The sequence below is a fragment of the Balearica regulorum genome, chromosome W (genome assembly GCF_011004875.1).
Source record: "Balearica regulorum gibbericeps isolate bBalReg1 chromosome W, bBalReg1.pri, whole genome shotgun sequence".
NCBI classification, from domain to species: domain Eukaryota; kingdom Metazoa; phylum Chordata; class Aves; order Gruiformes; family Gruidae; genus Balearica; species Balearica regulorum.
In genome coordinates this window covers 169,641-196,573 of record NC_046219.1, presented here as the reverse complement: position 1 = coordinate 196,573, position 26,933 = coordinate 169,641, and the positions used below count along the sequence as shown (strand labels likewise).

General features: G+C 42.8%; 1 protein-coding gene and 1 long non-coding RNA gene across 6 annotated transcripts in view; one reads left to right on the top strand and one right to left on the bottom strand.

The window, feature by feature from the left end:
- The window catches only part of LOC142599267 (uncharacterized), a 675,914-nt gene that overhangs the window by 507,168 nt on the left and 141,813 nt on the right, over window positions 1–26,933 (top strand). The window lies entirely within an intron of this gene.
- The window catches only part of LOC142599196 (spindlin-Z-like), a 130,363-nt gene that overhangs the window by 30,616 nt on the left and 72,814 nt on the right, over window positions 1–26,933 (bottom strand). For 4 of the 5 annotated variants that reach the window (XM_075739097.1, XM_075739096.1, XM_075739098.1 and 1 more), the window contains one exon: window positions 12,816–13,041. The exons of the other annotated variant lie outside the window; for it this stretch is intronic. In XM_075739097.1, coding sequence (XP_075595212.1) covers window positions 12,816–12,867 — 52 coding nt within the window. In that variant the 5' untranslated portion in view covers window positions 12,868–13,041. The remainder of the gene's footprint in view (window positions 1–12,815; window positions 13,042–26,933) is intronic. 5 annotated transcript variants of the gene reach the window in all.

Below are 26,933 nucleotides of genomic sequence, written 5' to 3'. Positions count from 1 at the left end.
GAAATCTGGAGCCCAGCCGGTAAGAAGGAAACAATACCCTATCAAACTAGAGGCATGGAAGGGATTAGAATCACTCATTAATTCTTTTTTAGAATATGGACTATTAAAGGAGTGCCAATCAGAATTTAATACCCCCATTTTGCCAGTAAGAAAGCCTAACTCTCAAGAATATATATTGGTACAAGACTTGTGGGAAATGAATACTTGGACAATCGATGTCCACCCTGTGGTGCCAAACCCGTATATGTTACTTGCTTCCATCCCTGAAAGTAACATGTGTTTTACAGTTTTAGATTTAAAGGAAGCTTTCTTTTGCATTCTGTTGGATGAAATGAGTCAACTCATCTTTGCTTTTGAATGGGAAATCCCGACTACTGGTTGGACTGTATTCAAAAATAGCCTGATGTTATTTGGTAACGTATTGGCAAAAGAATTGGAACACTGGCAAAATAATAATGGGCATATAACTTTGTTGCAGTATGTTGATGACTTATTAATCGGCTCAAGTAATTACAGTGAATGTTTAGAAGCTACAATTAGTCTACTGATTTTTTTGGGACTTGCAGGATATCATGCTTCTAAGAAGAAAGCACAAATAGCAAAAGATAGAGTCTGATATCTGGGATTTGAAATTATGCAGGGACAGAGGAGACTGAGTGCAGAGGAAAAGGAAGCAGTTTGCAGAATTGCTGTACCAACATCAAAGAAACAACTAAGAGGATTCCTGGGTATGGCTGGATGGTATCGCTTGTGGATTCCTAATTTTGGATTGATTGCTAAGCCACTATATGCTGCCACCAAGGGTCCAGAAGGGCTATTGGAATGGACTACTGAATGCCAAAAAGGGTTTGATGAAATCAAGAAAAGGCTTATGGAAACTCCTGCATTAGGACTCCCAAATTTAGAAAAACCCTTTCAGTTATATGCACATGAAAGACAGCAAGTGGCCTTAGGAGTCCTAACTCAATTGCTGGGAACTTGGAAGAGGCCTGTGGGGTATTTCTCCAAACAGTTAGATGATGTCAGTAAAGGATGGCTTGCTTGCTTGAGAGCTGTTGCTGCAGCGGTGATTTTACTTGAAGAGGCCAGGAAACTGACTTTGGGACAACCTATGACTGTGTTCATACCCCATGCTGTGATCTCTTCCCTAGAAAACAAAGGACATCACTGGATTTCTCCTACTAGATTGGCCAAGTACCAGTCTGTGTTGCTTTAAATCCTGCAACTTTGTTGCCAATCTCAGAATAAAATGAATTACAACATGATTGCTTAACAACAATTGAGCAAGTTTATTCCAACCAACTGGATTTACAGGACACTCCTCTTACTGATTTTGACCTAGAATTATATAACGACATGTCTGGAGGAAGACGATGTGCTGGATATGCAGTAGTGAGCAGACACCACGTTCTGGAAGCTGAACCTTTCTCAAAATATGCATTTGGGGTTGCACATGCTCATGGAGCAATGTGGAAAGAAAGAGGAATTTGAATTCACAAGGAACTCCTGTTAAATATGGAACAGAGATCATGAAATTGCTACAAGCTGTGTTACAGCTGAAGAAATTGGCAATAATTCATTGTCAAGCACACCAAAAAGGGAGTAGCGATATAATCAAAGAAAATCTGAGAGCTGATACAGCTGCAAAGGAAGTAGCCCTGAAAAGACTGGATATGGAAGGAGCATTAATTCTGGAATGTCATCTGGATTTAACCCCCCCACAATATACGGAGAAGGAAGATCAATTAGCTGAACAATTAGATTGTACCAAAATTGAACAAGGATGGTGGGTGACACCTTTAAAGCAACTCCTAATTCCTGAAAGAACAATGGAATATGTGTTAAAGAAATTACACCAAGAAACACATATGGGCTCTGACGCATTAGTCCTGGCTGCTAAAAAAAAACATGTTACAGGGCCGAAAATGCAAAGTATTGCTGCTAATAATCCAAAGGTGGAGAAGAAAACAATAGGGGGAAATGTAAAACAAGGAATAACACCGGGGAATACTGGCAAATAGATTATTCAGAGTTACCTAGATGTAACTTGTTTGTTAATTTTAATAGATACCTTTTCTGGTTGGCCTGAAGCTTTCCCCTGTCACACCAATAAGGCAAGAGAAGTAATTAAGGTAAGGTTAAAAGAAATAATTCCTAGATTTGGTGTCCCAGAAGGAATATCTTCTGACAATGGCCAATTCATAGCAAGGAATATCAAAAACTTTGAAAATAAAACAAGATCTCCATGTTCCATGGAGACCTCAATCTAGTGGGAAAGTAGAAAGAATGAGTCAGATCAAATGCACCTTAAAGGACAGGAAATGATTAAAGAATACGTAATTTCTCTTTTGCAGATTTTATCTTCTTTACATAGGTATTTAAATCAGAGACCACCATTGCCGTTGGACACCCCTGTTCATCCCTTTCAGCCAGAAGACCTTATTTATATTTGGACTTGGAAGGAAAGAGTCTAATTACTAGTCAAATGACTCAATCTTATGTATTAGTTGTGCAAAATAGAAGTGAGACTTGTCAAAAAATTGGATTTTGGTAAGTCTCAAAGGGGGGAAATTGTTACAGCAAAATCAAATGTAACCAAGGCTATTGCTGCTAAGGATGACCATTGTATAGTCCTACACCTGTGTTAGTTAATGTATATCTAAACAATGTACTAATTAAGACGTGATTGTCAAGAAGTAGAAGTATAACTGATAAATTGTTCATTTGACCAACAAGTCTTGAAGAATCATTAAGGATTGCCAAAGAAGAAGGAAATTAGGGGAAAGGTAATTCCAACAGGGGGAGATGGCAAATTCTGACTCATGGACTACCCACCCTAATTACACCACCTACTCAAAAGATAAAGGCAGAGAAAAGAACTGAGCATGCATTCAAGCTCCTCAGGGCAGTGAGGAGGGCACACAGCAAGCTCACTACCCTGGACTTCAGGAGAGCAGACTTTGGCCTCTTCAGGGACCTGCTTGGTAGAATACCATGGGACAGAGCCCTGGAAGGAAAAGGGGCCCAAGATGGCTGGCTAATATTCAAGCATCACCTCCTCCAAGCTCAGGAGCAATGCATCCCAACAAAGAGGAAGTCAGGCAAAAACACCAAGAGGCCCCCATGGATGAACAAGGAGCTCCTGGGCAAAGTCAACCAAAAAAAGGAAGCCTACAGAGGGTGGAAGCAAGGGCAGGTAGCCTGGGAGGAATACAGAGAAACTGTCCGAGCAGCCAGGGATCAGGTTAGGAAAGCCAAAGCCCTGATAGAATTAAATCTGGCCAGGGATGTCAAGGACAACAAGAAAAGTTTCTATAGGTATTTTAGTGAGAAAAGGAGGACGAGGGAAAATGTGGGTCCCCTCCAGAATGAAACGGGTGACCTGGTTACCCAGGATATGGAGAAGGCTGAGGTACTCAAGGACTTCTTTGCCTCATTCTTCACTGGCAAATGCTCGAGCCACACTGCCCAGGTCACAGAAGGCAGGGACTGGGAGAATGCAGAACTGCCCACTGTAGGAGAAGATCAGGTTCGAGAATATCTAAGGAACCTGAAGGTGCACAAGTCCATGGGACCTGATGAGATGCATCCGCAGGTCTTGAGGGAACTGGTGGATGAAGCGGCCAGGCCACTGTCCATCATATTTGAGAAGTCCTGGCAGTCTGGCGAAGTTCCCACTGACTGGAAAAGGGAAAAAAGGAAGACCCAGGGACGTATATGTATTAGAAAGATGAATATGTTAATTGTTTATGTATAAATAACCACTGATTTGTAGCTTTCGGGTGCTGCCTTGGGACAGACACCCATATCTGTGCAAATATGCAATAAAATACCCCTGCTCTGTGTGTATATTGGCGTGTTGCACACCGGGTAAACAAACCCCCAGTTTTGGGACAACACTACTGATTTGGATTTCTAATTTCAGCTCCCTGTCACTTGACCTAATTATGTTTTTGATAGGTTTTTCTCTCCCAGATTTTCTTATTTTTTATTTTAATGAAATACAAGGAATTCACTATAATTTTAATTTATATCACTTTGCAAGGTCTTTCTTTGAGCCTTCAAAACCCTCACTATAAACTGATGAAATAAATTACTACTTTTGCTGTTCTTTTCAAAGAATTTGACCACAATCTGTGACACTACGATGATAAACAAGTGTTCTGTCTTTCCTGCTGTGTAGTTGTATGTTTAAAAAAAAAAACAAAACCAACAGACACACACACACACACAAACATTATAGAGTTGATTATGCAGTGGTTTAGCCCCAGCCAGCAGCTGAGCACCACGTGGCCGCTCGCTCACCCCTCCCCCGGCGGGATGGGAAGGAGAATGGAAAGACAAAGGTACAACTCGTGGTTTGGGATAAGGACAGTTTACCGGGACAGCAAAGGGAGAGGAAAATAACAACAACAGTACTTAAAATATACACAATGGGTGATAACACAAAGCAATTTACCCACCCAGAGGACCAAGCTCAGCCCACACTAAGACCGTCCCCTTTTATGGTGAGCAGGATGTCACATGGTATGGAATAGCCCCCTGGCCAGCTTGGCTCACCTGTCCTGGCTCCTTGGGAAATTAACTCTATCCTTGCCAGAACCAGGACATTATCCACCCCTTATTCTATACCATCTACATCATGCCCAGATCATACACAGATATCATTCCCTTAGTCTATGGACCATCCCTCTAAAATGTCCATTGAGTTCATGTAGTCCATGACTTTGGGCTCCATCTGTCATGACGGTCTCTCAGGGCAGGAGCAATGGTGCCTGCTGCTGCATTGTTGCGTGCTGCATCCGGAGTTCGCGACTGGTGTATCTCGCATGGTCCATTCTCGCAGTCTACGCGTTGAAGATGTGATTTTCAAGGAAGTTGCTCGGCACCAGTTGCTGAAGTCAGTTCTAGTTCCATCACTGCGGCACTTTGCTCAGTTTCATCAAAGTCCATCCTTCATTAATTTGGGTGATTCTTATGGTAATAGCATTGATACAGCATATAGCAATTGTAGCAATGATGACATACAATGGCAGGGTTATTTAGCAATTAACATCATACAGTTTAGTTTATTGGCTCTTCTCACCCAAAAAAACCAAATCCCCTTGAGGTACGCATCGGACTTCCCCATCCTTTCTCATCACCCACCAAGTGCACCCTGGTCCCTCAGCAAAAGTAATCCCACGGATGGGTTTGCCTTTGCCTGAAGCAGGGATAACCCAGACTGTCTTCCCCAACATATTTTTCATGCGCACTACGGGGACTTTATCCCCTCCTACAGGGCGTGGAAGTTTTGATTGGGCAGGGCCAGCACGACTGGCAGATCCCCTAGTGTTAACTAACCAGGTGGCCTTTGCTAAATGTGTCCCCCAATGTTTGAGGGTCCCACCATCCATTGCTCTCAGGGTAGTCTTTAGCAGTCCATTGTATCATTTGATTTTCCCAGAGGCTGGTGCATGGTAGGGGATGTGATACACCCACTCAATGCCATGCTCTTTGGCCCAGGTGTCTATAAGGTTGTTTTGGAAATGAGTCCCATTGTCTGACTCAATTCTCTCTGGGGTGTCATGTCGCTACAGGACTTGCTTTTCAAGGCCCAGGACAGTGTTCCGGGCAGTGGCATGGGGCGCAGGATATGTTTCCAGCCATCCAGTGGTTGCTTCCACCATTGTAAGTCCACATCACTTGCCTTGGCGGGTTTGTGGGAGTGTGATGTAGTCAATCTGACAGACCTCCCCATATTTATATTTCAACCATCGTCCTCCATACCACAGAGGCTTCAACCGCTCGGCTTGCTTGATTGCAGCGCATGTTTCACATTGATGGATGACCCGTGAGATAGCGTCCATGCTCAAGTCCACCCCTCGATCATGAGCCCATCTATATGTTGCATCTCTTACTTGATGGCCTGAGGTTTCATGGGCCCATGGAGCTATAAATAATTCACCCTTATGTTGCAAATCCAAGTCCACCTGAGCCACTTCAGTCTCAGCAGCCTGATCCACCTGCTGTTTGTTTTGATGCTCTTCAGTGGCCCGACTTGGGTATGTGGGCATCTACGTGACTCACTTTTACAATCAGATTCTCTAGCTGGGCAATAATATATTTCCAGAACGAGTCAGCCCAGATGGGTTTGCCTCTGCGCTGCCAGCAACTCTGCTTCTGTTGCTGGAACCCACCATGAGTCAGGTGCCAGGAGGAGCTGTGCTTCAGTACCAATCACTTCTGAAGCAGCTTGAACCCCTTCATATGCTGCCAATATCTCTTTTTCTGTTGGAGTGTAGTGGGCCTCAGATCCTCTGTATCCCTGACTCCAAAACCCCAGGGGTCGACCTTGAGTCTCCCCTGGTGCTTTCTGCCAGAGACTCCAGGTAGGGCCGTTCTCACCGGCTGCGGTGTACAGCACATTTTTCACATCTGTTCCTGCCCAGACTGGCCTAAGAGCTACTCCATGAACTATTTCCTGTTTAATTTGTTCAAAGGCTTGTCATTGCTCAGGGACCCACTTGAAATCATTCTTCTGGGTTATGTGATAGAGAGGACTTACAATCAGACTATAATTTGGAATATGCATTTGCCAGAAAACCACAACGCCTAAGAAAGCTTGTGTTTCTTTTTGTTGGTTGGTGGAGACATGGCTGCTATTTTGTTGATCACATCCATTGGGATCTGATGACATCCATCGTGCCATTTTATTCTTAAAAGTAAATCTCCTGTGCAGGTCCCTTGACCTTACTTTCACATTTTATGGTGAAACCAGTTTTCCACAGGATTTGGATTATTTTCTTCCCTTTCTCAGAAACTGCTTCTACTATGTTGCCCCATACCATAATGTCATCAATGTATTGCAGGTGCTCCAGGTCTTCACCCTTTTCCAGTGCAGTCTGGATCAGCCCATGGCAAATGGTGGGGTAGTTGATATCAGGTGTACTGCACGCTGAGGGAGGAAGAGAGATTTTCTTCATATTGCCAGAGTCGGCCAGCCACTTCATCCACTGTTGGCACCTCTTGGCTTTTCCAGTCCATTACTGCCAGCGAGTTGGCGTACTATGATGGTGCACTACGTACAAACTTCCACCACATGGGTCATGTGCACTGGACTCTATCAGGGTCTGTGGGTAACTCTGCATTTTCCGGGTCATAATCAACCATCTCCCGCACAGCTAATTCCCTCAGGTACTGGATCCCTCCCTCCATGGTGGTCCACTTGCCTGGCTGACATACAACATCTTCACTGAAGGGATACCTTTCCCTCTAGTTTGAATGAAGTCACCTCCAAAGGCTGAGGGCTTGTGTCTTTTTCCCAATTGCCTTGTCAATGCCCCCTTCCCTAGACAAGGATCCTAGCTGCTTGGCCTCCCTACCCTCTAATTCCAGGCTACTGGCCCCATTACCCCAGCATCAGAGCAGCCAGGTAGTAATGTGGTCCCCTGGAAGGCGGCTGAAATCTTTTCTCATATCTCACAGCTCACTCAGGGACAGGGATGGGGTGATTACCTCTGGTTCTGCCTCTTCTTCCTGTTCTTGTGATGGTCCCAGTACATCATCATCCTTCACTAAGCAAACTGATTTTTTTGTGTATTTCTTTTTGTGTATATGGGCAACTGATACTGGCACAAGTTGTTTTTTTGGTTCAGCTGCAGTGCCTGTCACCAGGGTTTGAGTAGCCGCAGTGCCTGTTGTGGGGGTTGGGGTAGCCCTAGCGCCTGTCAGTCTGTTTTCCCTCTCTTCCCCCTGTGGGCACTGCCTACTGTCGAGCAGTGGTAGATAGTGGCCAGGGCCAAGCACAGTGCAGAAAGTTGTGTCTCCTGGAATAGCTACAACATTTTCCTTTCAAATATTCTACCACTTTATCAGGGTCCTGTAGTTGTTCTGGAGTGAAGTTCCATACCACTGGGGGTGAGAATGTCTCTTAGATACCTGCTCATATTCTCCCACATGCCATGCCAGCCCTGACTGTTCAGCCTCGGAGCAGATCTCTGGGTGGTATTCTTAAACCAATTTTTTATTACCCTGAACAGGACTTGAAACACATTCATAGAATCATAGAATGGTTTGGGTTGGAAGGGACCTCAAAGATCATCTAGTTCCAACACCCCTCCCATGGGCAGGGACACCCTCCACTAGACCACATTGCCCAAAGCCTCATCCAACCTGGCCTTAAACACTTTCAGGGAGGGGGCCTCCACAACCTCTCTGGGCAACCTGGTCCAGTGCCTCACCACTCTCACAGTAAAGAATTTCTTTCTAACATCTAATCTAAATCGACCCTCCTTCAGCTTAAACCCATTACCCCTTGTCCTGTCACTACACTCCCTGATAAACAGTCCCTCACCAGCTTTCCTGTAGGCCCCCTTCAGGTACTGGAAGGCCGCAATTAGGTCTCCCCGGAGCTGCCTTTTCTCCAGGCTGAACAATCCCAGCTCTCTCAGCCTGTCCTCAGAGGAGAGGTGCTCCAGCCCTCTGATCAGCTTTGTGGACCTCCTCTGGACTTGCTCCAACAGCTCGATGTCTCTCTTGTACTGGGTCCCTCAGAGCTGGATGCAGTACTCCAGATGGGGTCTCACCAGAGCGGAGTAGAGGGGCAGGATCACCTCCCTCGACCTGCTGGTCACAAATTCAGGGACATAGCAACAGGAACATGCTGGCTTGAAAATCCCAAGGGTATTCAAAATTCTCAAAAGCTATTGTAACCAGCCAAAAGGGAAAAGGGGAGGTGAAAGAGTGGGAGAAAGTATCCCCCCCCCCGTCTTCCCCATCAGTTGAGTGCGATTATTAATCAGTTCTGAGAGATGTTGTCCAAGGTACGGACATGACAGAAATACTACATACAAATACCAGCTTATGCTCATGACCATGGATGTTATCTTATCATAAGTCAATATCACACAGTACAACAAAATGAGAATCCCGACCTCTCTCCCAGAGGTGATAAAAAGCACAGCAGGGATTACATACCACAGCCACGTAACCAAACAAAACATCATTGTGACCAGCGACTGTTTAAATAACATTATAAGTACTTATCACAACTTTGTTTTTAACATGCTCCTGTCAGATTTGTCATTATGGCAACCCTTCGTGCCCCACGTTGGGCACCAAAAAGGACTGTTGTGGTTTAGCCCCAGCCAGCAGCTGAGCACCACATAGCTGCTCACTCACCCCTCCCCTGGCGGGATGGGGAGGAGAATGGGAAAGACAAAGGCAAAACCTCGTGGGTTGGGATAAGGACAGTTTACTGGGATAGCAAAGGGAGAGGGAAATAACAACAGTACTTAGAATATACATAATGGGTGATAACACAAGGTAATACACCAACCCCACGACAGCCCAGACACTCAGTCCACACTCAGACCTTCCCAGAGCTATTCCAAGCTGCCTCTCCCCGACTTAGCCCCCTTTTATGCTGAGCATGATGTCACATGGTATGGAATACACCCTTGGCCAGTTGGGGTCACCTCTCCTGGCTCCTTGAGAAAATTAACTCTAGCCTAGCAGAAAACAGGACATGCAGTCTCCTAATAATGGCTACCTGGTACACTCCTTCCTAATATACATCTATAATTAGGAAACATACAGCAGACAATTCCATCACCACATAAGTTTTTTTTTTTCAAAAAGCAATAAAGGCCAATTAATCGCAGCCCATGAAATATGATCAGTAGAAGCAACAACAGTAATTTCAGAATATATATATTCAAGAATATATATCCAGATGTTGGAAGCTAAAAACACCCAAACCTAGACAATGACTATGTCAAGTGTTGAGACTGACCAAACATATACGACTTGGAGACGTGTATCAAAAAGACAGTGATACTACATTAATCAGAAATGAGGATTAATTAAGGACTCCTCAGTTAAGATTAAACAAACTTCATACAGAAAAATGTAAAGACCTAAGTATTAACTGATATGTAGGGATATTAAAAGGCCAAAATGGCATCTAAAGAAATCTGAGTGTGAATTATAATGATTTTGCATGGTGCAAAATGAAGGTGCCAATTACAGTATAAAATATAATAAAATAACAATGGAAAGTGTGACTATATAAAATAAGGGTTTTTTTAAATTAAGAATTAATATCTTTGATCTTGATATCACTAGATGTTTCAAATCAGAGACAGTAAACTAACATTAATGCAACCTAGTCACAAGTAAAAATGTTTTTGAAAGTCTGGTTTTAAAACCGAAAGGTTTCAAAGAAAACTTCCAGTATTAGTTGATTTGCTTCTGAATGAATTGGGTAAGTATTTAAAAGCACCATAATGGACGATCACTTAGGTATTTTAAAAATTAATTGAGTTTTCTCAAAACTGATTTGGTTTCATGAGTTTTTCTGGAAAGCACCAATAAACAATGGTCAGGGTTAGATGATATGCTGCACAATTTGTCTACAGTTTTTCACTGTGCAGGTCACTAGTGAGTTTTGCAGTACAAAATAGGAAGGGCATAATTTCTCCCTACCAAAGAACATGACGTAGTTCCAGAAGAGAGAAAACAACTACAAAGAAAGTTACATTACTCAGCTAAGTTCAACTAAAAAGCAAATAATTAAACAGAAGAATGAATGAACGGCAATCACTTTCAACATTGTGGTGGGTTGACCCTGGCTGGACACCAAGTGCCCACCAAAGCTACTCTATTACTCCCTCTCCTCAGCTGGACAGGAGAGGGAAAATATAACCAAAGGCTCATGGGTTAAGGACAGGGATATCACTCACCAATTACAGTCATGGGCAAAACAGACTCAACTTGGGAAAATTAATTTAGTTTATTACCAATCAAATCCAAGTAGGAGAATGAGAAATAAAAACTAAATCTTAAACCACCTTCTCCAAACCCCTCCCTTCTTCCTGGGCTTAACTTCATGCCCAATTTCTCTACCTCCTCCCCCTGCCAGCGGTGCAGGGGGACAGGGAATGGGGCTTGCGATCAGTTCATCACATGTTGTCTGTGGCGCTCCTTCCTCCTCAGAGGGAGTACTACTCACACTCTTTCCCTGCTCCAGCATGGTGTCTCTCCCATAGGAGATAGTCCTCCATGAACTTCTCCAATGTGAGTCCTTCCCACGAGCTACAGTCCTTCACGAACTGCTCCAGCATGGGCCCCTTCCATGAGGTGCAGTCCTTCAGGAACAGACTGCTCCAGCATGGGTTCCCAACGGGGTCACAAGTCCTGCCTGTAAACCTGCTCCAGCACGGGCTCCTCTCTCTCCACGGGTCCACAGGTCCTGCCAGGAGCTTGCTCCAGCGCAGGCTTCCCACGGAGTCACAGCCTCCTTCGGGCATCTACCTGCTCTGGTGTGGGGTCCTCCACAGGCTGCAGGTGGATATCTGCTTCACCATTAACCTCCATGGACTGCAGGGGGACAACCTGCATCACCATGGTCTTCTCCACTGGCTGCAGGGGAATCTCTGCTCCAGCACCTGAAGCACCGCCTCCTCCCTTCTTCATTGACCTGGGTGTCTGCAAAGTTGTTTCTCTCACATCTTCTCACTCCTCTCTGCTGCTATTGTTTCGTGCAGTTTTGTTTTTTTCTCCCCTCTTAAATATGTTATCACAGAGGTGCTACCATCGTTGCTGATTGGCTTGGCCTTGCCCAGTGGTGGGTCCATCTTGGAGCCGGCTGGCATTGGCTCTATTGGACATAGGGGAAGCTTCTAGAAACTTCTTGCAGAAGCCACCCCTGTAACCCCTCCCCGCTACCAAAACCTTGCCACGCAAACCCAATACAAACATTTTCATCCTCAATATGCTGGACTGTAGAATTTTTAACTTGTAATTAATAATTTCTAGTCCCTGTCCTGCACACTAGTCCAAACAGAAAACACAGCTAAAGCAGTCTGGCTTAGTTTATACAAGACCAAATACTAGCATACAGAACAATTCTTGACTGGCAACTTTATTTTTTGCTGTGTCATTGCTGATAATCCTTACTACAGAGTCCATGAGATTTACTGAGATTCATTAGTCTATTGGACTGCAAAACTTTGAATTAGCCTAACCAGTCATAAAAGGCTAAGTGGTTACTCATATTTTTAGTTTCTTCAAATAAAGAATTCTTTACAATACTTTGACTAATTATTTCAATTTACGAAACACACAATATAGCAATAATCTCTCTGTACATTTAGAAAAATCTTTCTGAAGTGTTTTTGAGACATTCTCTTTCACAATTACTGTCTGATCAATTTCTATAAAATCATTAAAAAATTTACAGGAAGTTATAAATATATGGTGAATACATTACTGTTTATTTTCCAGCACTTCTGTGATGAGTAAAAGAGAAATTTTCCCCTTAAAGTGCTAGTCTATGGTATGGAATATCCCTTTGGTCATTTAGGGTAAGGTGTCCTCAACTTCTTGTGTACCCCCAGCCTACTTGCTGGTGGGGGGGGGCAGCATAAGAAAGAGAGAAGACCTTGACACTGTGTAAGCACTGTTCAGCAACAACTAAAACATCAGTGTGTTATCATCAACACTGTTTTCAGCACAAATAAAAAACATAGTACCATGCAAGCTACTATGAATAAATTTAACTTCAGGCCAGCCAAAACCAGTACAACTTCTTATATGTAAGTCTGTACAGCTTAATTAAATTTATGTATATCCTTTCAATTCCAAAGTTTCTATAATGAAGCAATAATTCTTATCTTAAAAAAAAACCAACAAACAGAAAACAAAAAACCCCCACAACCACAAACAGTAATAGCTTCATATAGCCATGAGTAGATAAGAAAATATATAAAATAAGGACACTTTTTTACCCACTAAAACAACAAACCACCCCCCCAAATTCAGTAACACCTCACCTGCATCAGCTCTGGACCGCTGACCTGGTGATTTTCCAAATGGGGTCTTCATTCATCTGTGTTTAAGTGAGCAGCAAAGCTGCTAGACTAGGGTGAAAATCTGGTTCTTCCCAATTCCCCAAATATCTTCTTACTCTCGTAATATAACAGCTACTTATTAATCCACCATCCAATCACCAGTTTGTTCTTCCTCAAATATAGGAGAAGCACTTTCAATTATATCACTCTGAAAAACAAACCAGAAAACATAGTCTGATTTGAGACCTGGTTAAAATAAACATTGAAGTGAAACATAATATTTTTTTCTTTCATGCTCAATGAGAAGCCTCTTCATATTCTGTTATTTTGGATGCATTCAGTAAACAGAGGGCAGGTAGGTGAGACAGCCAAATATTAAGGCTTGTACTTTTCCTCGTATTCTCAATGCAAGTTCTGTATCAGATCAAAGTCATCCACAGACAGATACACATAGAAAAACCTAATTAAAAAACCCCACTGCTTAGTTTGGGAAGAATGACTACTACTTTAAAAACCCTGCCTGAAAGCAGAAGAAACTGCACTACCTTCACCAAAGGTAAAGCACAAACCAACTACTTCCATTTGTTAGAAAACAAACCAAAATGCTTCACATCCACATATCAGAATTCCTTCTCTACAGATACGTTAAAAAAACTGTAGAAAAAATCTTAACACTTAAAAGGCAAAACCCCCACTGATTCTATTGCAACACTCAAACTACTAATTTAAGTCATTAGTTTATAGAAGATCTGCAAAAATCATTGGTGATTCGCTACACCTAAATTCGGATTCCTGAAACATTTAATAATCACATTCCTCTAGATTAGGGAGATATGGGAGGACAATGCTTTAAAGTCTTTTCCCTTAAGATTTAAGTTACAGACACTTGTTATCACCTAAAATTTTGAAGAATTACAGATCAACTCTTTCAGACTAATGTTTCTGGACTGCAAATATTTCTCCTAATGAATCCATTCATTTCAATGCTGCACACGGCTAAAACAACAGGTTAGGTCAGATCACCCTTTTAGTGTACTTTCCTTAAGAAATGTGATTGTTATAATCATGTCTTCTGTAATCTGTCAATCATTGGTGGCCTTCTCCCTTTTACTTTTTTTCTTCCCAACAGCAGCTTTGGAATCTGCTGTTAATTTTGACAAAAGGGTAAAAAACAGAGGAATGCCCCTAACTAGTGACCCAGCTGTGGGAAAAGGTGTACCTTATGTTCGTGCCTTACTGAACAACTGAATATACAAGGATATGCCTTGAGGTATGGTACAAGTGCTATGCTGAAACTTGCATTTACATCTACTAACACTTTGCCAATTCTTCCATGAATCACGTCCACTTACTCCTAGGAATATTAGATCAATGCAGATGAATATTCCTAGGAATAAAGAGCAATAGAGACACAAACAAAATTAAATACTAGTTTCGGGTGTTTCTAGTTTAAGCAAGTATTTGGCAATTTGTAGTTTTTGGAAAGATCTGTGCTATATTTGGAAGAATTAACTTTTTAGACATTCAGTCAGGAAGCAATAAGAATTTGTGAAATTAAACTTAAATATCCATTTAAAGGAATTTATCAGTTTTTCCACATTTCATCTCTTCCTGAAATCTACCCATTATATACACAGTAATGCTGAACAGTACCAGAGGAACGATATTCAAGGTTTAAAACACATTTGAAGAAACAATAGGAAGCAATTAGCTTGCCTAGCTATTTTAGTAGAACACAAGAAATTTTTTCATACCAAAGACATAAAAAATATTTCACTATAGTTTAAAATATGCTTCCATATTCAGTCTTACAAGGACTGTGTACACATGCAAGAGAAATTAACTTTTTTCCTCCAGATGAGAGATTATGGTTTAGAGAGAATCAACTGTAATCTAGCATTATACTTTTATACTAAACAAACAACCCCCCCCAACCACACACACACGAAAAACATCAGCACTTACTTAAAATACCCTTTTCCAGTAAGCTGTTGATTTGTCATCCAGGAAGTTGCAAATATTTCATAACATCTGTATGCATTATATGTTTGGTTTTTTTTTTCCAGATTTCCAATCCATAGCTGCCAGAGTCCAATGTTTTCTGACCAGGCTCTTTTAGATATTCCACACACTATGGGTGTGATGTTTAATATCAAATTTACTTTTTTGAAGACAGTTGATGTTACATGGGATTTCTGATTTAGCAGAGTGATCCAACAATATACCCAAATCACAGTACAAGTGTAAGTTACGCTTAGCAAAATATATTGCAATACACAGTTCAATCACAATACCAATGTGATACTGTCTCTATACTATGCTCAACATCACGATGCTGGGCATCCCCAATCACCAGGAAGGAATATATGGGTTGAAGCCAGCTCAAACCTGTTGCTCTCTTCAAAATTCTTTTGTTAGATGTCTAGTTTATATACTCTATGTTGGACTGAGCCACCTATTCACTCCCCCATGCTGCTCTGGCTAACTCAGGGAGATATTCACACTCTTTTAATGAAATCTGGGAGAAACATTTATACTACCAGTTGATCCACTCAACTGTTATCTAAAAGTCAGCTTTCTTTGCAACAGCTGTGGTCAGTCGCACCCTGCATTATTCTCTGAGCTTCATGGGCACATCACTCTTGCCCTTGCCCATCTCCACTGAGCCTTCTTCCATTGTAGGTGTTTTTTGGTCAGTCACAATGGCAAACTGAAATTGTAAAATACTGTATAGACATTTTAATTTCATTTTTTTGTTAAATAGTTATATTTACAAAGAAAAATGAAACAATACACAAGTTTTGGCTTTCTACCAGTTAGTAAGCATTTTATTGGAATGATCTGTCCCTAATCACTACTATGCCAACAAAGACAAACCTCTTAGAAGGAAAAGGGTTTCCTAATCCTTTTAAAGTCACAGTGCATTTACTAACACTTAAAGCAGTGTTTCACTGTGCTCTCTGAACCTAAGGACATGACTGCTGAAGTGAAAAGCTGATTAAGCAATTCAAACATTTTCTATAAACTAAGCCAAGTAACTTCCATGAATTCAACACTTAATATTTTCACAGAAAGGAAATTAAACTTAAATTTTCCTAAAATTAGTATTCTGAATTCTTTACATGTCAGTTTCACACTGACAGTTCTAAAGGCATTAATAAGGAGGGATAAAATGAGATTTTTCTGAAGATAAATTTGTATACTTTGAGAACATCTTGAACTTTAAAGCATATGTAACAATTTTTGAAGTCTTGTCTTATTGAAATAAACCAGAAAAAGATATAACCTCTATATTTTTTGTAATAAAGTTTTGTAATAAAAGGTTTTGAATTTTGTGGGTTGATTTTTTTTTTCTTGATAATTTTCCATATTAAATGTAACTGTGGGATAGAGGCCGTGAAACAGAAACTATAGAATCAGTTTGAGATAATTAGTTTGTAACCAAGGTAATAGGTAATGAAGCTAACTGACCATGGCAAGGTACAATGCTGTTCTGTTACATGTACAGTCCCTACCAAACTGAACAATAGGCCCAGGAATATTAATCTTATGAAGTAAGTTGTTATGGACAGGTGCATCCACAGCAAGGATACTGGGCATGCCTGCAAGAAGAGGGTCATCCAGCTAACACGGGTGCGAGACCACTGACGACCACCAGAGACCCCTTGAAGACCACCAACTCAAATCACTGAGCATGCGTGACGGGGAGGAGAATATGGAAATGGATTCTAAGAAATGATTATCATAGGACTGCCTTTTCTGAGAAAAACGATGAATATGTATGTTTTGATCCTAAATAACCTGTGTGTTGGTGATCACCTGGCATGCACGTTAGGTGGAGCTATCCCCCGTGCATCCAGCGCTGCAATAAAGAATGCCTGCCTTTTAACACTACATTGGTGTTACGAGGTTTATTCCCGGGTTTCGGTGACATTAGAATTTGTAATATTTACATGATAGCATTGAATGTGCTGTTGTCATTCATACTATTTATAAGTCTAAGAATGCCATGTTCCACACAAAAGAAATTTGTAATGTGTTTCTGACATAATAAGTAACAATAAGCCATACTGTTAAGGAAGAATGGAAATTCCTTGTTAGAAGGATATACATAAGATGACTTACAAAACAATCAACTTTTGAGGGTAATTCTGTTGACAGCACTAGAGTTTAGTATTTGAGCTATTTAAAATGAGAAACTGCCAAGTCACTTCAAAATATTTCAGTATGACTTCTGAAAGTCAGTCTTTTTAATAAGTTTAGTGAACCAATTCTAAAACCACTACTTTGTTGTTATAGCAAATAAAACACAAATAGCTTTTTTGATCCAAACTGACACATCCAGAACACACTATAATAGCCTTTACAGACTACCAGTATCTTCTAGAAAAGCATCACAGCCTACCAGTTAGGCACTGATTGCCCCCACACCTGACTGCACAGGTCACCAATAGCTCAGTTGCAGGTTTCATTTAAAGAACATTCTTCTGTTTAGCCATCAGCAACAACTACTCACCAGCCCAAGTGTTTTGCTTAGGAAAAAAAAATACTCAGTGTGTTTTCTTTCTTAGGTCAGAACACAGTTATGCAAAACAATGTGCAAGTTAGATGAATACTTTGTATGATTCGGTTCTAATTATTTTGGAGTGTTTCACACAAGAAAGATTAAATGATGGATTAAAACCAGCAAGGCCTACAAATTGTCAGTCATCATACTAGTTTTAATGATAATAGTACAATCATGCTATCAGGGTAAGGAGGAAGACACACTATCAAGACAAGAAAATAGAGCTATATTTAATATTTTTTTTCAGCATAAAGGCAAAAGAAGGGAAAAAACAGCATGTACACTCAGAGCACAGATTATGCAGTTTTTCTCATGAACCAGTTTAATCCCCTCTGTAAACCCTTAATTGTAAACCACATGAGACTATTCCGTGAACAAAGTAATTCTGAAAGGAAATATGTCAGTTGAAGAGATTTCTTGGTATGTGTGATGGGTTGACCCTGGCTGGGGGCCAGGTGCCCACCAGAGCCGCTCTATCACTCGCCTCCTCAGCAAGGCAGGGAGGGGAGAAAGGAAGATGGAGAAAAACAACCCCAAACTCGTGGGTCGAGATAAAGGCAGTTTAATGTAGCTAAAGCAAAAAGCCGCGCGCGGAAGCAAAGCAAAAAGCAAAGATTATTCTCTACTTCCCATCAGCAGGCGATGTCCGGCCACTTCCTGGGAAGTAGGGCTTCAGTAAGCGTGCCCCTTACTCCGGAAGACAAACATTGTAAAAAAAAAAACCAACGAATGCCCCCACCCTGTTCCTCCCCCTATTCTCAGTTTCTTACTGCTGAGCATGACGTCATATGGTATGGAATATCCCTTTGGTCAGTTTGGGTCAGCTGTCCTGGCTGTGTCCCCTCCCAAGATCTTGCCCACCCCCAGCCTGCTGCTGGGGAAAAGGAAATGTTGGAAAGACAGCCTTGATGTGTGCTGGCACTGCTCAGGAGTAGCCAAAACACTGGTGTGTTATCAACACCTTGCTGGCTACCAATACACAGCACAGCACCATGAGGGCTGCTGTGGGGAGAATTAACTCCATCTCAGCCAGACCCAATACAATCTCCACCCCTTATTCCATACCATTTGTGTCGTGCTCACGCTCCACACACTTTAATACATATATATATATATTTTATAACCGTTTCATTGTATTTACTTCTTATTAACTACTATCTCCAGTCCTTTAACAGACAGATGTTATTCTCCCATTCCATGAGCTTCCTCTGCTCCTCCAGATGTTCATGAACCGGCTATGACTTGGGCCCAATCTGTCAGGATGGGTGTTCAGGTTCAGTTGTTGGGCACCAACATCGGCTTGCTTTGGGCTGTTGTTGCATTCATCTGGCTCCTTGCGAAACTTGCTCTTTGTTGGTTTGGGTCATTCCTTCTACATTACTTCCTAGAACGTACAACTCACATTACAGATTATTTTACCCCAAGGTTAAATCTCCTTGAGGCACACACCGGGTCTCCCCATCTTTCCGCATTACCCACCAAGTACACCCAGGTCCTTGAGCGAAGACAATCCCAGGAATGGGCTTGCCTTTTCCCAAGGGAGGAGCAATCCACACCGCCTTCCCCAGCCACTTTCCCATGTGTACTACAGGGACCTTGTCTCCTCCCACAGTATGCAGGGGTTTTGTTTGGGCAGGACCAGGACGGTTAGCAGATCCTCTGGTATTAATCAGCCAAGTGGCTTCTGCTAAATTTGTATCCCAGTGCTTCCATGCCCCATTACCTAATGCCCTCAACATAGTCTTTAACAGTCCATTATATCTCTCAGTCTTTCCAGAGGCTTGTGGGTGACAGGGGATGTGATACACCCATTCAATGCCGTGTTTCTTTGCCCAAGAGCTTATGACATTATTTCGAAAATGAGTCCCATTTGATTCAATCCTTTCTGGGGTACCATGTCGCCATAAAATTTGCCTTTCAAGGCCTAGGATGGTGTTTCGGGCAGTGGCATGGTTTACAGGAAATGTCTCTAGCCAGCCAGTAGTTGCTTTCACCATGGTGAGTACGTAGCGCTTGCCTTGGTGTGTTCGTGGCAGTGGCCCAATATAGTCAATCTGCCAGGCCTCGCCATATCGAAAACCCAGCCACCGCCCTCTATTCCAGGGAGATTTTACTCGTGTCGCTCGCTTGATTGCAGCACATATTTCACATTCATGAGTAACTTGTGTGATGGCCTCCATGGTCAGGTCCACCCCTCGATCATGAGCCCATCTGTATGTTGCATCTCTCCCTAGATGTCCTGATGTTTCATGGGCCCATCGAGCTACAGATAGCTCACCCTTACGCTCCCAGTCCAGGTCCACTTGAGCTACTTCAATTTTGGCAGCCTTGTCTACCTGTTCATTGTTTTGATGTTCTTCAGTGGCACGGCTTTTGGGTATGCGAGCATCCACATGACATACCTTCACAGCCATGTTTTCTACGCGGGCAGCGATGTCCTGCCACAATGCAGCAGCCCAGATGGGTTTACCCCTGCGCTGCCAATTGGTCTTCTTCCACTGCTGTAGCCACCCCCATAGGGCATTTGCCACCATCCAGGAGTCAGTATAGAGGTAGAGTACTGGCCACTTTTCTCATTCAGCAATCTTTAGGGCTAACTGAATGGCTTTCACTTCTGCGAACTGACTTGACTCACCTTCTCCTTCAGTGGCCTCAACGACTTGTCGAGTGGGACTCCATACAGCAGCTTTCCACTTCCGATGGTTTCCTACAACACGACAGGATCCATCAGTAAACAGAGCATAACGCCTTTCGTCTTCTGGTAACTCATTATATGGTGGTGCCTCTTGGGCACGAGCTACCTCCTCAGGCAGTGCTCCAAAATCTCTACCTTCTGGCCAGTCCATAATCTCTTCCAGAATTCCTGGGTGGTTGGGTTTCCCCAGTCGAGCTCGCTGCGTGATTAGTGCTACCCACTTACTTCATGTAGTGCTAGTTGTGTGATGTGTAGAGGGAATGTTTCCTTTGAACATCCAGTGTAGCACAGGCAATCGTGGTGCCAAGAGAAGAGACGCTTCTGTACCAACAACTTCTGAAGCAGCTCGAATCCCTTCATATGCTGCTAGGATCTCTTTTTCAGTTGGGGTGTAGTGGGCTTCTGATCCTCGATACCCCCGGCTCCAAAACCCTAATGGTCAACCTCGGGTTTCTCCTGCTGTTTTCTGCCAGAGGCTCCAGGTGAGGCCATGCTCCCCAGCTGCAGTGTAGAGTACATTTTGTACAGCTGGTCCTGTCCGGACAGGTCCAAGAGCTACTGCACGAGCTATTTCCTGTTTGATATGCTCAAAGGCTTGTTGTTGCTCAAGGCCCCATTCAAAATAGTTCTTTTTCCGGGTTACTCGATAGAGAGGGCTCACAAGCTGACTATAACCTGGAATATGCATTCTCCAGAACCCTACAAGGCCCAGGAAGGCTTGTGTCTCCTTCTTGTTAGCTGGTGGAGACATAGCTGCTATCTTGTTAACCACATCCATAGGCACAAGACGGCGTCCATCCTGCCATTTTATTCCCAAGAATTGGATCTCTTGTGCAGGTCCCTTGACCTTGCTTTTCTTTATGGCGAAACCAGCTTTCAGAAGAATCTGAATTACTCTTTTTCCCTTCTCGAATACTTCTTCTACTTTGTTGCCCCACACAATGATGTCATGGATGTATTGTAGATGTTCAGGGGCACCACCCTCTTCCAGTGCAGTTTGGATTAGTCCATGACAAATAGTAGGACTATGCTTCCACCCCTGGGGCAGTCGATTCCAGCTGTATTGAACACCTCTCCAAGTGAAAGCAAACTGTGGCCTGCATTCGGCTGCCAAAGGAATTGAGAAGAATGCATTAGCGATGTCATTTGTAGTGTACCACTTGGCTGCTTTTGACTCCAATTCATATTGGAGCTCTAACATGTCTGGTACAGCAGCACTCAGTGGTGGCGTCACTTCGTTTAGGCCACGATAGTCCACCGTTAACCTCCACCCTCCATCAGACTTTTGCACTGGCCATATGGGACTATGAAAAGGTGAATGAGTCTTGCTGATGACTCCCTGGTTCTCCAGTTGATGAATCAGCTCATGGATGGGAGCCAGGGAGTCTCGATTTGTGCGATATTGCTGCCAGTGCACTGTCCTGGTAGCAATTGGCACCTGCTGTTCTTCAACTTGCAGCAATCCCACAACAAAGGGATCTTCTGAGAGACCAGACAGGGTAGATAATAACTGTTTGATCGTCTCTGTGTTCACAGTGGCTACACCGAAAGCCCATCGGTACCCCTTTGGGTCCTTGAAGTACCCTCTCCTGAGGTAATCTATGCCAAGGATACAAGGGGCCTCTGGGCCGGTCACAATGGGGTGCTTCTCCCACTTGTCCCCTGTTAAGCTCACCTCAGCCTCCAATACGGACAGTTCTTGGCATCCCCCTGTCACTCCAGAGATCCGGATGGGTTCTGTGCCCCTGTACCCTGATGGTATCAGCATACACTCTGCACCAGTGTCTACCAAAGCCTTATACTTCTGTGGGTCTGATGTGCCAGGCCATCGAATCCACACAGTCCAGTATACCCGGTCATCCCTTTCCTCCTCCTGGCCGAAGGCAGGGACCCTCTATTCCTGTTCCTGGTCAGAGTATTCACTCTCTGACCCTCGGAGTGACAGACCAGAAGTCCCCTCACCAGGATCAAGGGAGGTGATTTTAGTTTTACATCTGGGAGACTGCTGTTTGCCTTCTCGTGTCTCTGTAGCAACTACGCTGACGGCCTTCTTGGGTGTCCCCTTCTTAACAGCTGTCTTCCCTCTTAGTTCACGAACACGGGCTTCCAACTTAAAGGTGGGTTCACCGTCCCACTTCCTCATGTCCTCCCCTTGGTCACGCAGGAAAAACCAGAGTGTACCATGTGGCATATGCCTGGGGCTCCCTTTCCCTCTGACCGGAGCAGGACATGACTGATTTCTTGGGGTACCTCTGACAGCCGACGTACTGGCCCGTAGGGAGGAGGAGGTACAGAGGTTTTCTTCAAAGTTCTGAAGCCAAGCGGACACCTTCTCCACAGTTGGTGTGTCCATATCTGGGAAATACATTGCTGCCAAGCTGTTAGAATACGATGCTGGGGCACTTTGAATCACCTTCCTCCACATGGCCCGTGTGCACAGGACATCCTCTGGATCTTTGGAGACCTCCTCATCATCTAGATCACTATAGATGACTTCCAACACCGCTAGTTCTCTCAGGTACTGGATGCCTTCATCTGCGGTGGTCCACTTTGCCGGGGAGTTCACAAGATCTTCCTTGAATGGGTATCTTGCCCTCACACTTGAAAGCAGCCGTCTCCAGAGACTGCAAATTGCTGTCTCTTTTCCAATTCCCGTCTCAATTCCTCGGTTTCTAGCTAGGGATCCCAGCTGTTGGGCTTCCCTGCCTTCCAATTGCTGACTGTCGGCCCCATTATCCCAACATCGAAGCAGCCAGGCAGCCATCCGCTCACCAGGCTGGCGGCTGTAATCTTTCCGCATATCTCGAAGTTCGGATGAGGTCAGAGACCGGGTAGTTTCTGCTTCTTGTCTTATTTCTCTCACTCCTTCCTCCCACTTCTTTGCTGAAGGACCAGCTTCCTGCTCAAACCTCTCCTCCTCTTCTTCCTCTTCCCTTACTAATCGATGATAGGGACCTGTTGACCTCCTGGTCCACTGTTTCTTTTTTACTACTGGGGCAATTACTGTAGTTGTTGTTGTTTGGGTCCCTATCTCAACAAGAGTGTCTTCAAATGCAGTTTGGGTGCCTTCCTCAACCACAGTCCTCTGAGAGTTCTGCACTGTGGCTCGATAGGCACAGGCCAGGCCCCAGGACAGTGCTAGAAGCTGTTGGTTTTCATTGGGGTAGGCAAGGCACCCTTCTATCAGGTGGCATGTCAGTTTGCTGGGATTGCTTGCCTGTTCAGGTGTGAAGTCCCAGGCTATAGGAGGTGATAATCGCCCTAGGAACCTGCCCAAATCCTTCCACGCACCCTGCCACCCGGGGACTGGCTGCCTCAGGGCACGTTTCAGTATTGCCTCACTCAAAAGTTGTCTCCCCTTAAACCAGGACAAAACCAAACTCCACAACACCCGTAATATGCCAGCAGTATTAATTAGTAATATTAATGAGCTTACATAAGGGTGAACAAGGACCTTGGGAGCCTGCATAATGAAACCATCCACGTCAAAACCAGGTAGAGAGAGAGAGAGATGTATTCCCCCATCATCTCCACAAGATAGCTCCCCCAGCACAGCAATAACATCGATGCCAGGGCCATGCACATAACCATTGTTTGTACCAGCATGCTCCCAAGTTCCTTCATCCTCCCCACAAAATAGCTCCCCCAGCACAGCAAGATAGTCAACAACAGGCCAAAGCACAGAGCAGCCATTGTTTGTATCAGCATGTTCCTAAGTTTAGCGAAATAGAGATAAGCAGCACAGCTAACAAACCCCGTGACCTGCACAGGAGCTTGCAACTTAATAACTACTATAGCTGTAGCACTCTTAATACTAAACTGCCGTTGTCAAGCCCCACGTTGGGCACCAAAAAGGACTGTGATGGGTTGACCCTGGCTGGGGGCCAGGTGCCCATCAGAGCCGCTCTATCACTCGCCTCCTCAGCAAGGCAGGGAGGGGAGAAAGGAAGATGGAGAAAAACAACCCCAAACTCGTGGGTCGAGATAAAGGCAGTTTAATGTAGCTAAAGCAAAAAGCCGCGCGCGGAAGCAAAGCAAAAAGCAAAGATTATTCTCTACTTCCCATCAGCAGGCGATGTCCGGCCACTTCCTGGGAAGTAGGGCTTCAGTAAGCGTGCCCCTTACTCCGGAAGACAAACATTGTAAAAAAAAAAACCAACGAATGCCCCCGCCCTGTTCCTCCCCCTATTCTCAGTTTCTTACTGCTGAGCAGACGTCATATGGTATGGAATATCCCTTTGGTCAGTTTGGGTCAGCTGTCCTGGCTGTGTCTCCTCCCAAGATCTTGCCCACCCCCAGCCTGCTGCTGGGGAAAAAGAAATGTTGGAAAGCCTTGATGTGTGCTGGCACTGCTCAGTAGTAGCCAAAACACTGGTGTGTTATCAACAGTTTGCTAGCTACCAATACGCAGCACAGCACCATGAGGGCTGCTGTGGGGACAATTAACTCCATCTCAGCCAGACCCAATACAGTACGTAATATTTTTATTTCCATAACTAAATTCAGAATTGCTGATATACATTTCAGCTGAAGTAGTATAATGGTTTTGGCACTAAGAAGTTGGATGAGGCAGGTCTGTTATTTAGATTCCCTAATTCTTATCGTATGAATAGAATGCGTGACCATATGCAAGTATTCTGTACACCCCCCTCCCCCCAAGAAAATCAGTGTTAAAATATCTCCTAAATAACAGAGGGGAATATAAAAAGATACACCTGCTTTTAGTTTGTGTTGGACATTTTCACTTTCCTGAGGTATGAAAATTCAGCCACTCAAATTCCAAATCTGCATGAAAGTATCCTACAGACTCATCTGGCACATCAATTATTAAGAACTTTTTTCCATAACACTAGGATTTAGCAGGAGTAGTAACATCTGACATCTGGGAAGAGAGATTATAGTAAACTAGGTCTGCAAACACAAAAATTCTTTACAGCTGACAACCACAAAGACCAATATATTTCAGTGATGGATTTATCAGTTGACATACCCCGAATCAAGCACTATTTTCCCTCCCCTCTGATATCCTCTACAGTTTTTCCTCTATCCATAGATTTATTGTTATTTGCCTAGAAGTGTACAGAAATATGCAGTACTGGTATACAATGTGCATGGGTGTGTGTGTATATATTTATATATAGAATAAAATTGCAAATTACATTTACTCTAAGATGCTATACTGATGTAACTGTAGCTTATTAAACAGAAGGTTGAAATAATCTGAAATTTGTATAAAACATCCCTTGTTGACAGGATGTCTATACAAGTGACTCTTGTTGACAATGGGACTATAAATGCTGTACCATTACTGCTAAAAGGAAAAAAAAAGTGTTACCTAAAGTTCATCTGATTTTCTTTCCCTTTTTAATATGAAAATATCTAGAAAAAAATGCACTGTATACAGATGTTTTCAGTAAAAGCCAGCATAATGAAATACATTCTACCACCACCACCACAGTTAAAACATTTTAAAAAGTGAAGCCAGAAGATAAACAGACCAGATTATATTCAGATAAATACATGCATATGCAGCACATGCATACACTCGATGAATTCTAGAAATCAGATTATATTTTATAATGATCCTGGAACTGAATGAAAAGGTTTTTAATCTTTTTGTAAACTTTTATCTTTCAACTTTGTTTCAACAACATTGAATGCAAGAGAAAGTACATTGCAGTTTAATTTTAATAACAATTTTAGCATAAGCAAATGGATAAATTAAATGAGGATTTTACCATATTGTAGAGCAAAAAATGTTTTTCTGAGAAGATCTAGAGAAAAAAACTCCCTATTATAGCATAAAACTATGGAAATTGATATAATCAAGGAGTTCTAAAAAATCAAAAAACATTGGAAGAGCAATTAACAGTAATATTCAATTGAGCAATTATCCCAACATTCCCCCCCCAGGCAATAATCCAAATGTTTTGGAACTAGGTAGGTAGCTTTACAAAGTATATTAACCTTTCAGAAGCCTTCTAAATGAGTCAATAGTTTGAACAAGTTTTGTCTTAACCACCTTTCAGCACATGTCCTTAGCTTAGCTCTGCTGAAGTTAGACATAGTATTTCAGGTGAAACGTGAGGTTCATGATCTTGAAGCATTAGTGTAGTTTTATGAGAATACATGTAAATGATAACCCTCAAAGACTGCATTTAAAGTTCATTTAAAAAAAAAAAAAGGACAGAGACAGAAATCCTGAAAGCACCATTTCCGATGTTTCCTGCCATACTTGTTCTTCCCCTTGAATTAGCAAGATATAGTTGTTACTGAGACAAGCAGTTTGTTCTCTGTTTCCACTGGATTTTCCTCATGACATACATTATTAAAGCACTCAGGCAGTCTCTCTTACTTCATTCAATTTAGCGTTTTAGAGGTCTTATTTCTGCAATAGATCTATTTTGAAATAATCACAGATGGAATGTATACTTAACTCAGGTAGCGGGAAAGGCAGCAGTAAGAACTTCATTAGAGTCAGCATTATAAAATAGTATTTTAATGAACTTGCTTAGTATTTTAAGTTTCAGGGGCTCAATGACCACACTCCTAACTTCTGAAGAGTATCATCTCACAAGACTAATTTTCAGAACTCACGTACATTTGAAAATTGTAATGGAAACACCAGTAGAGAGAGCATGAAAGCATAGGATTTTCACTCCCCAAGTCACAAAGATCCTATTTCTGTTTCAAAAATTTTATTGTAGTTAAATTACAAAACCCAAATTATTTCCTCAGAAAGATTATAAAATAGTTTTTAGCCTAGTCTGTAGCACCCTTATGCTTGCATAGATGGTTACTGTGGGAGATACAAGGCATGGAAGTTAAGCGTGTTCTT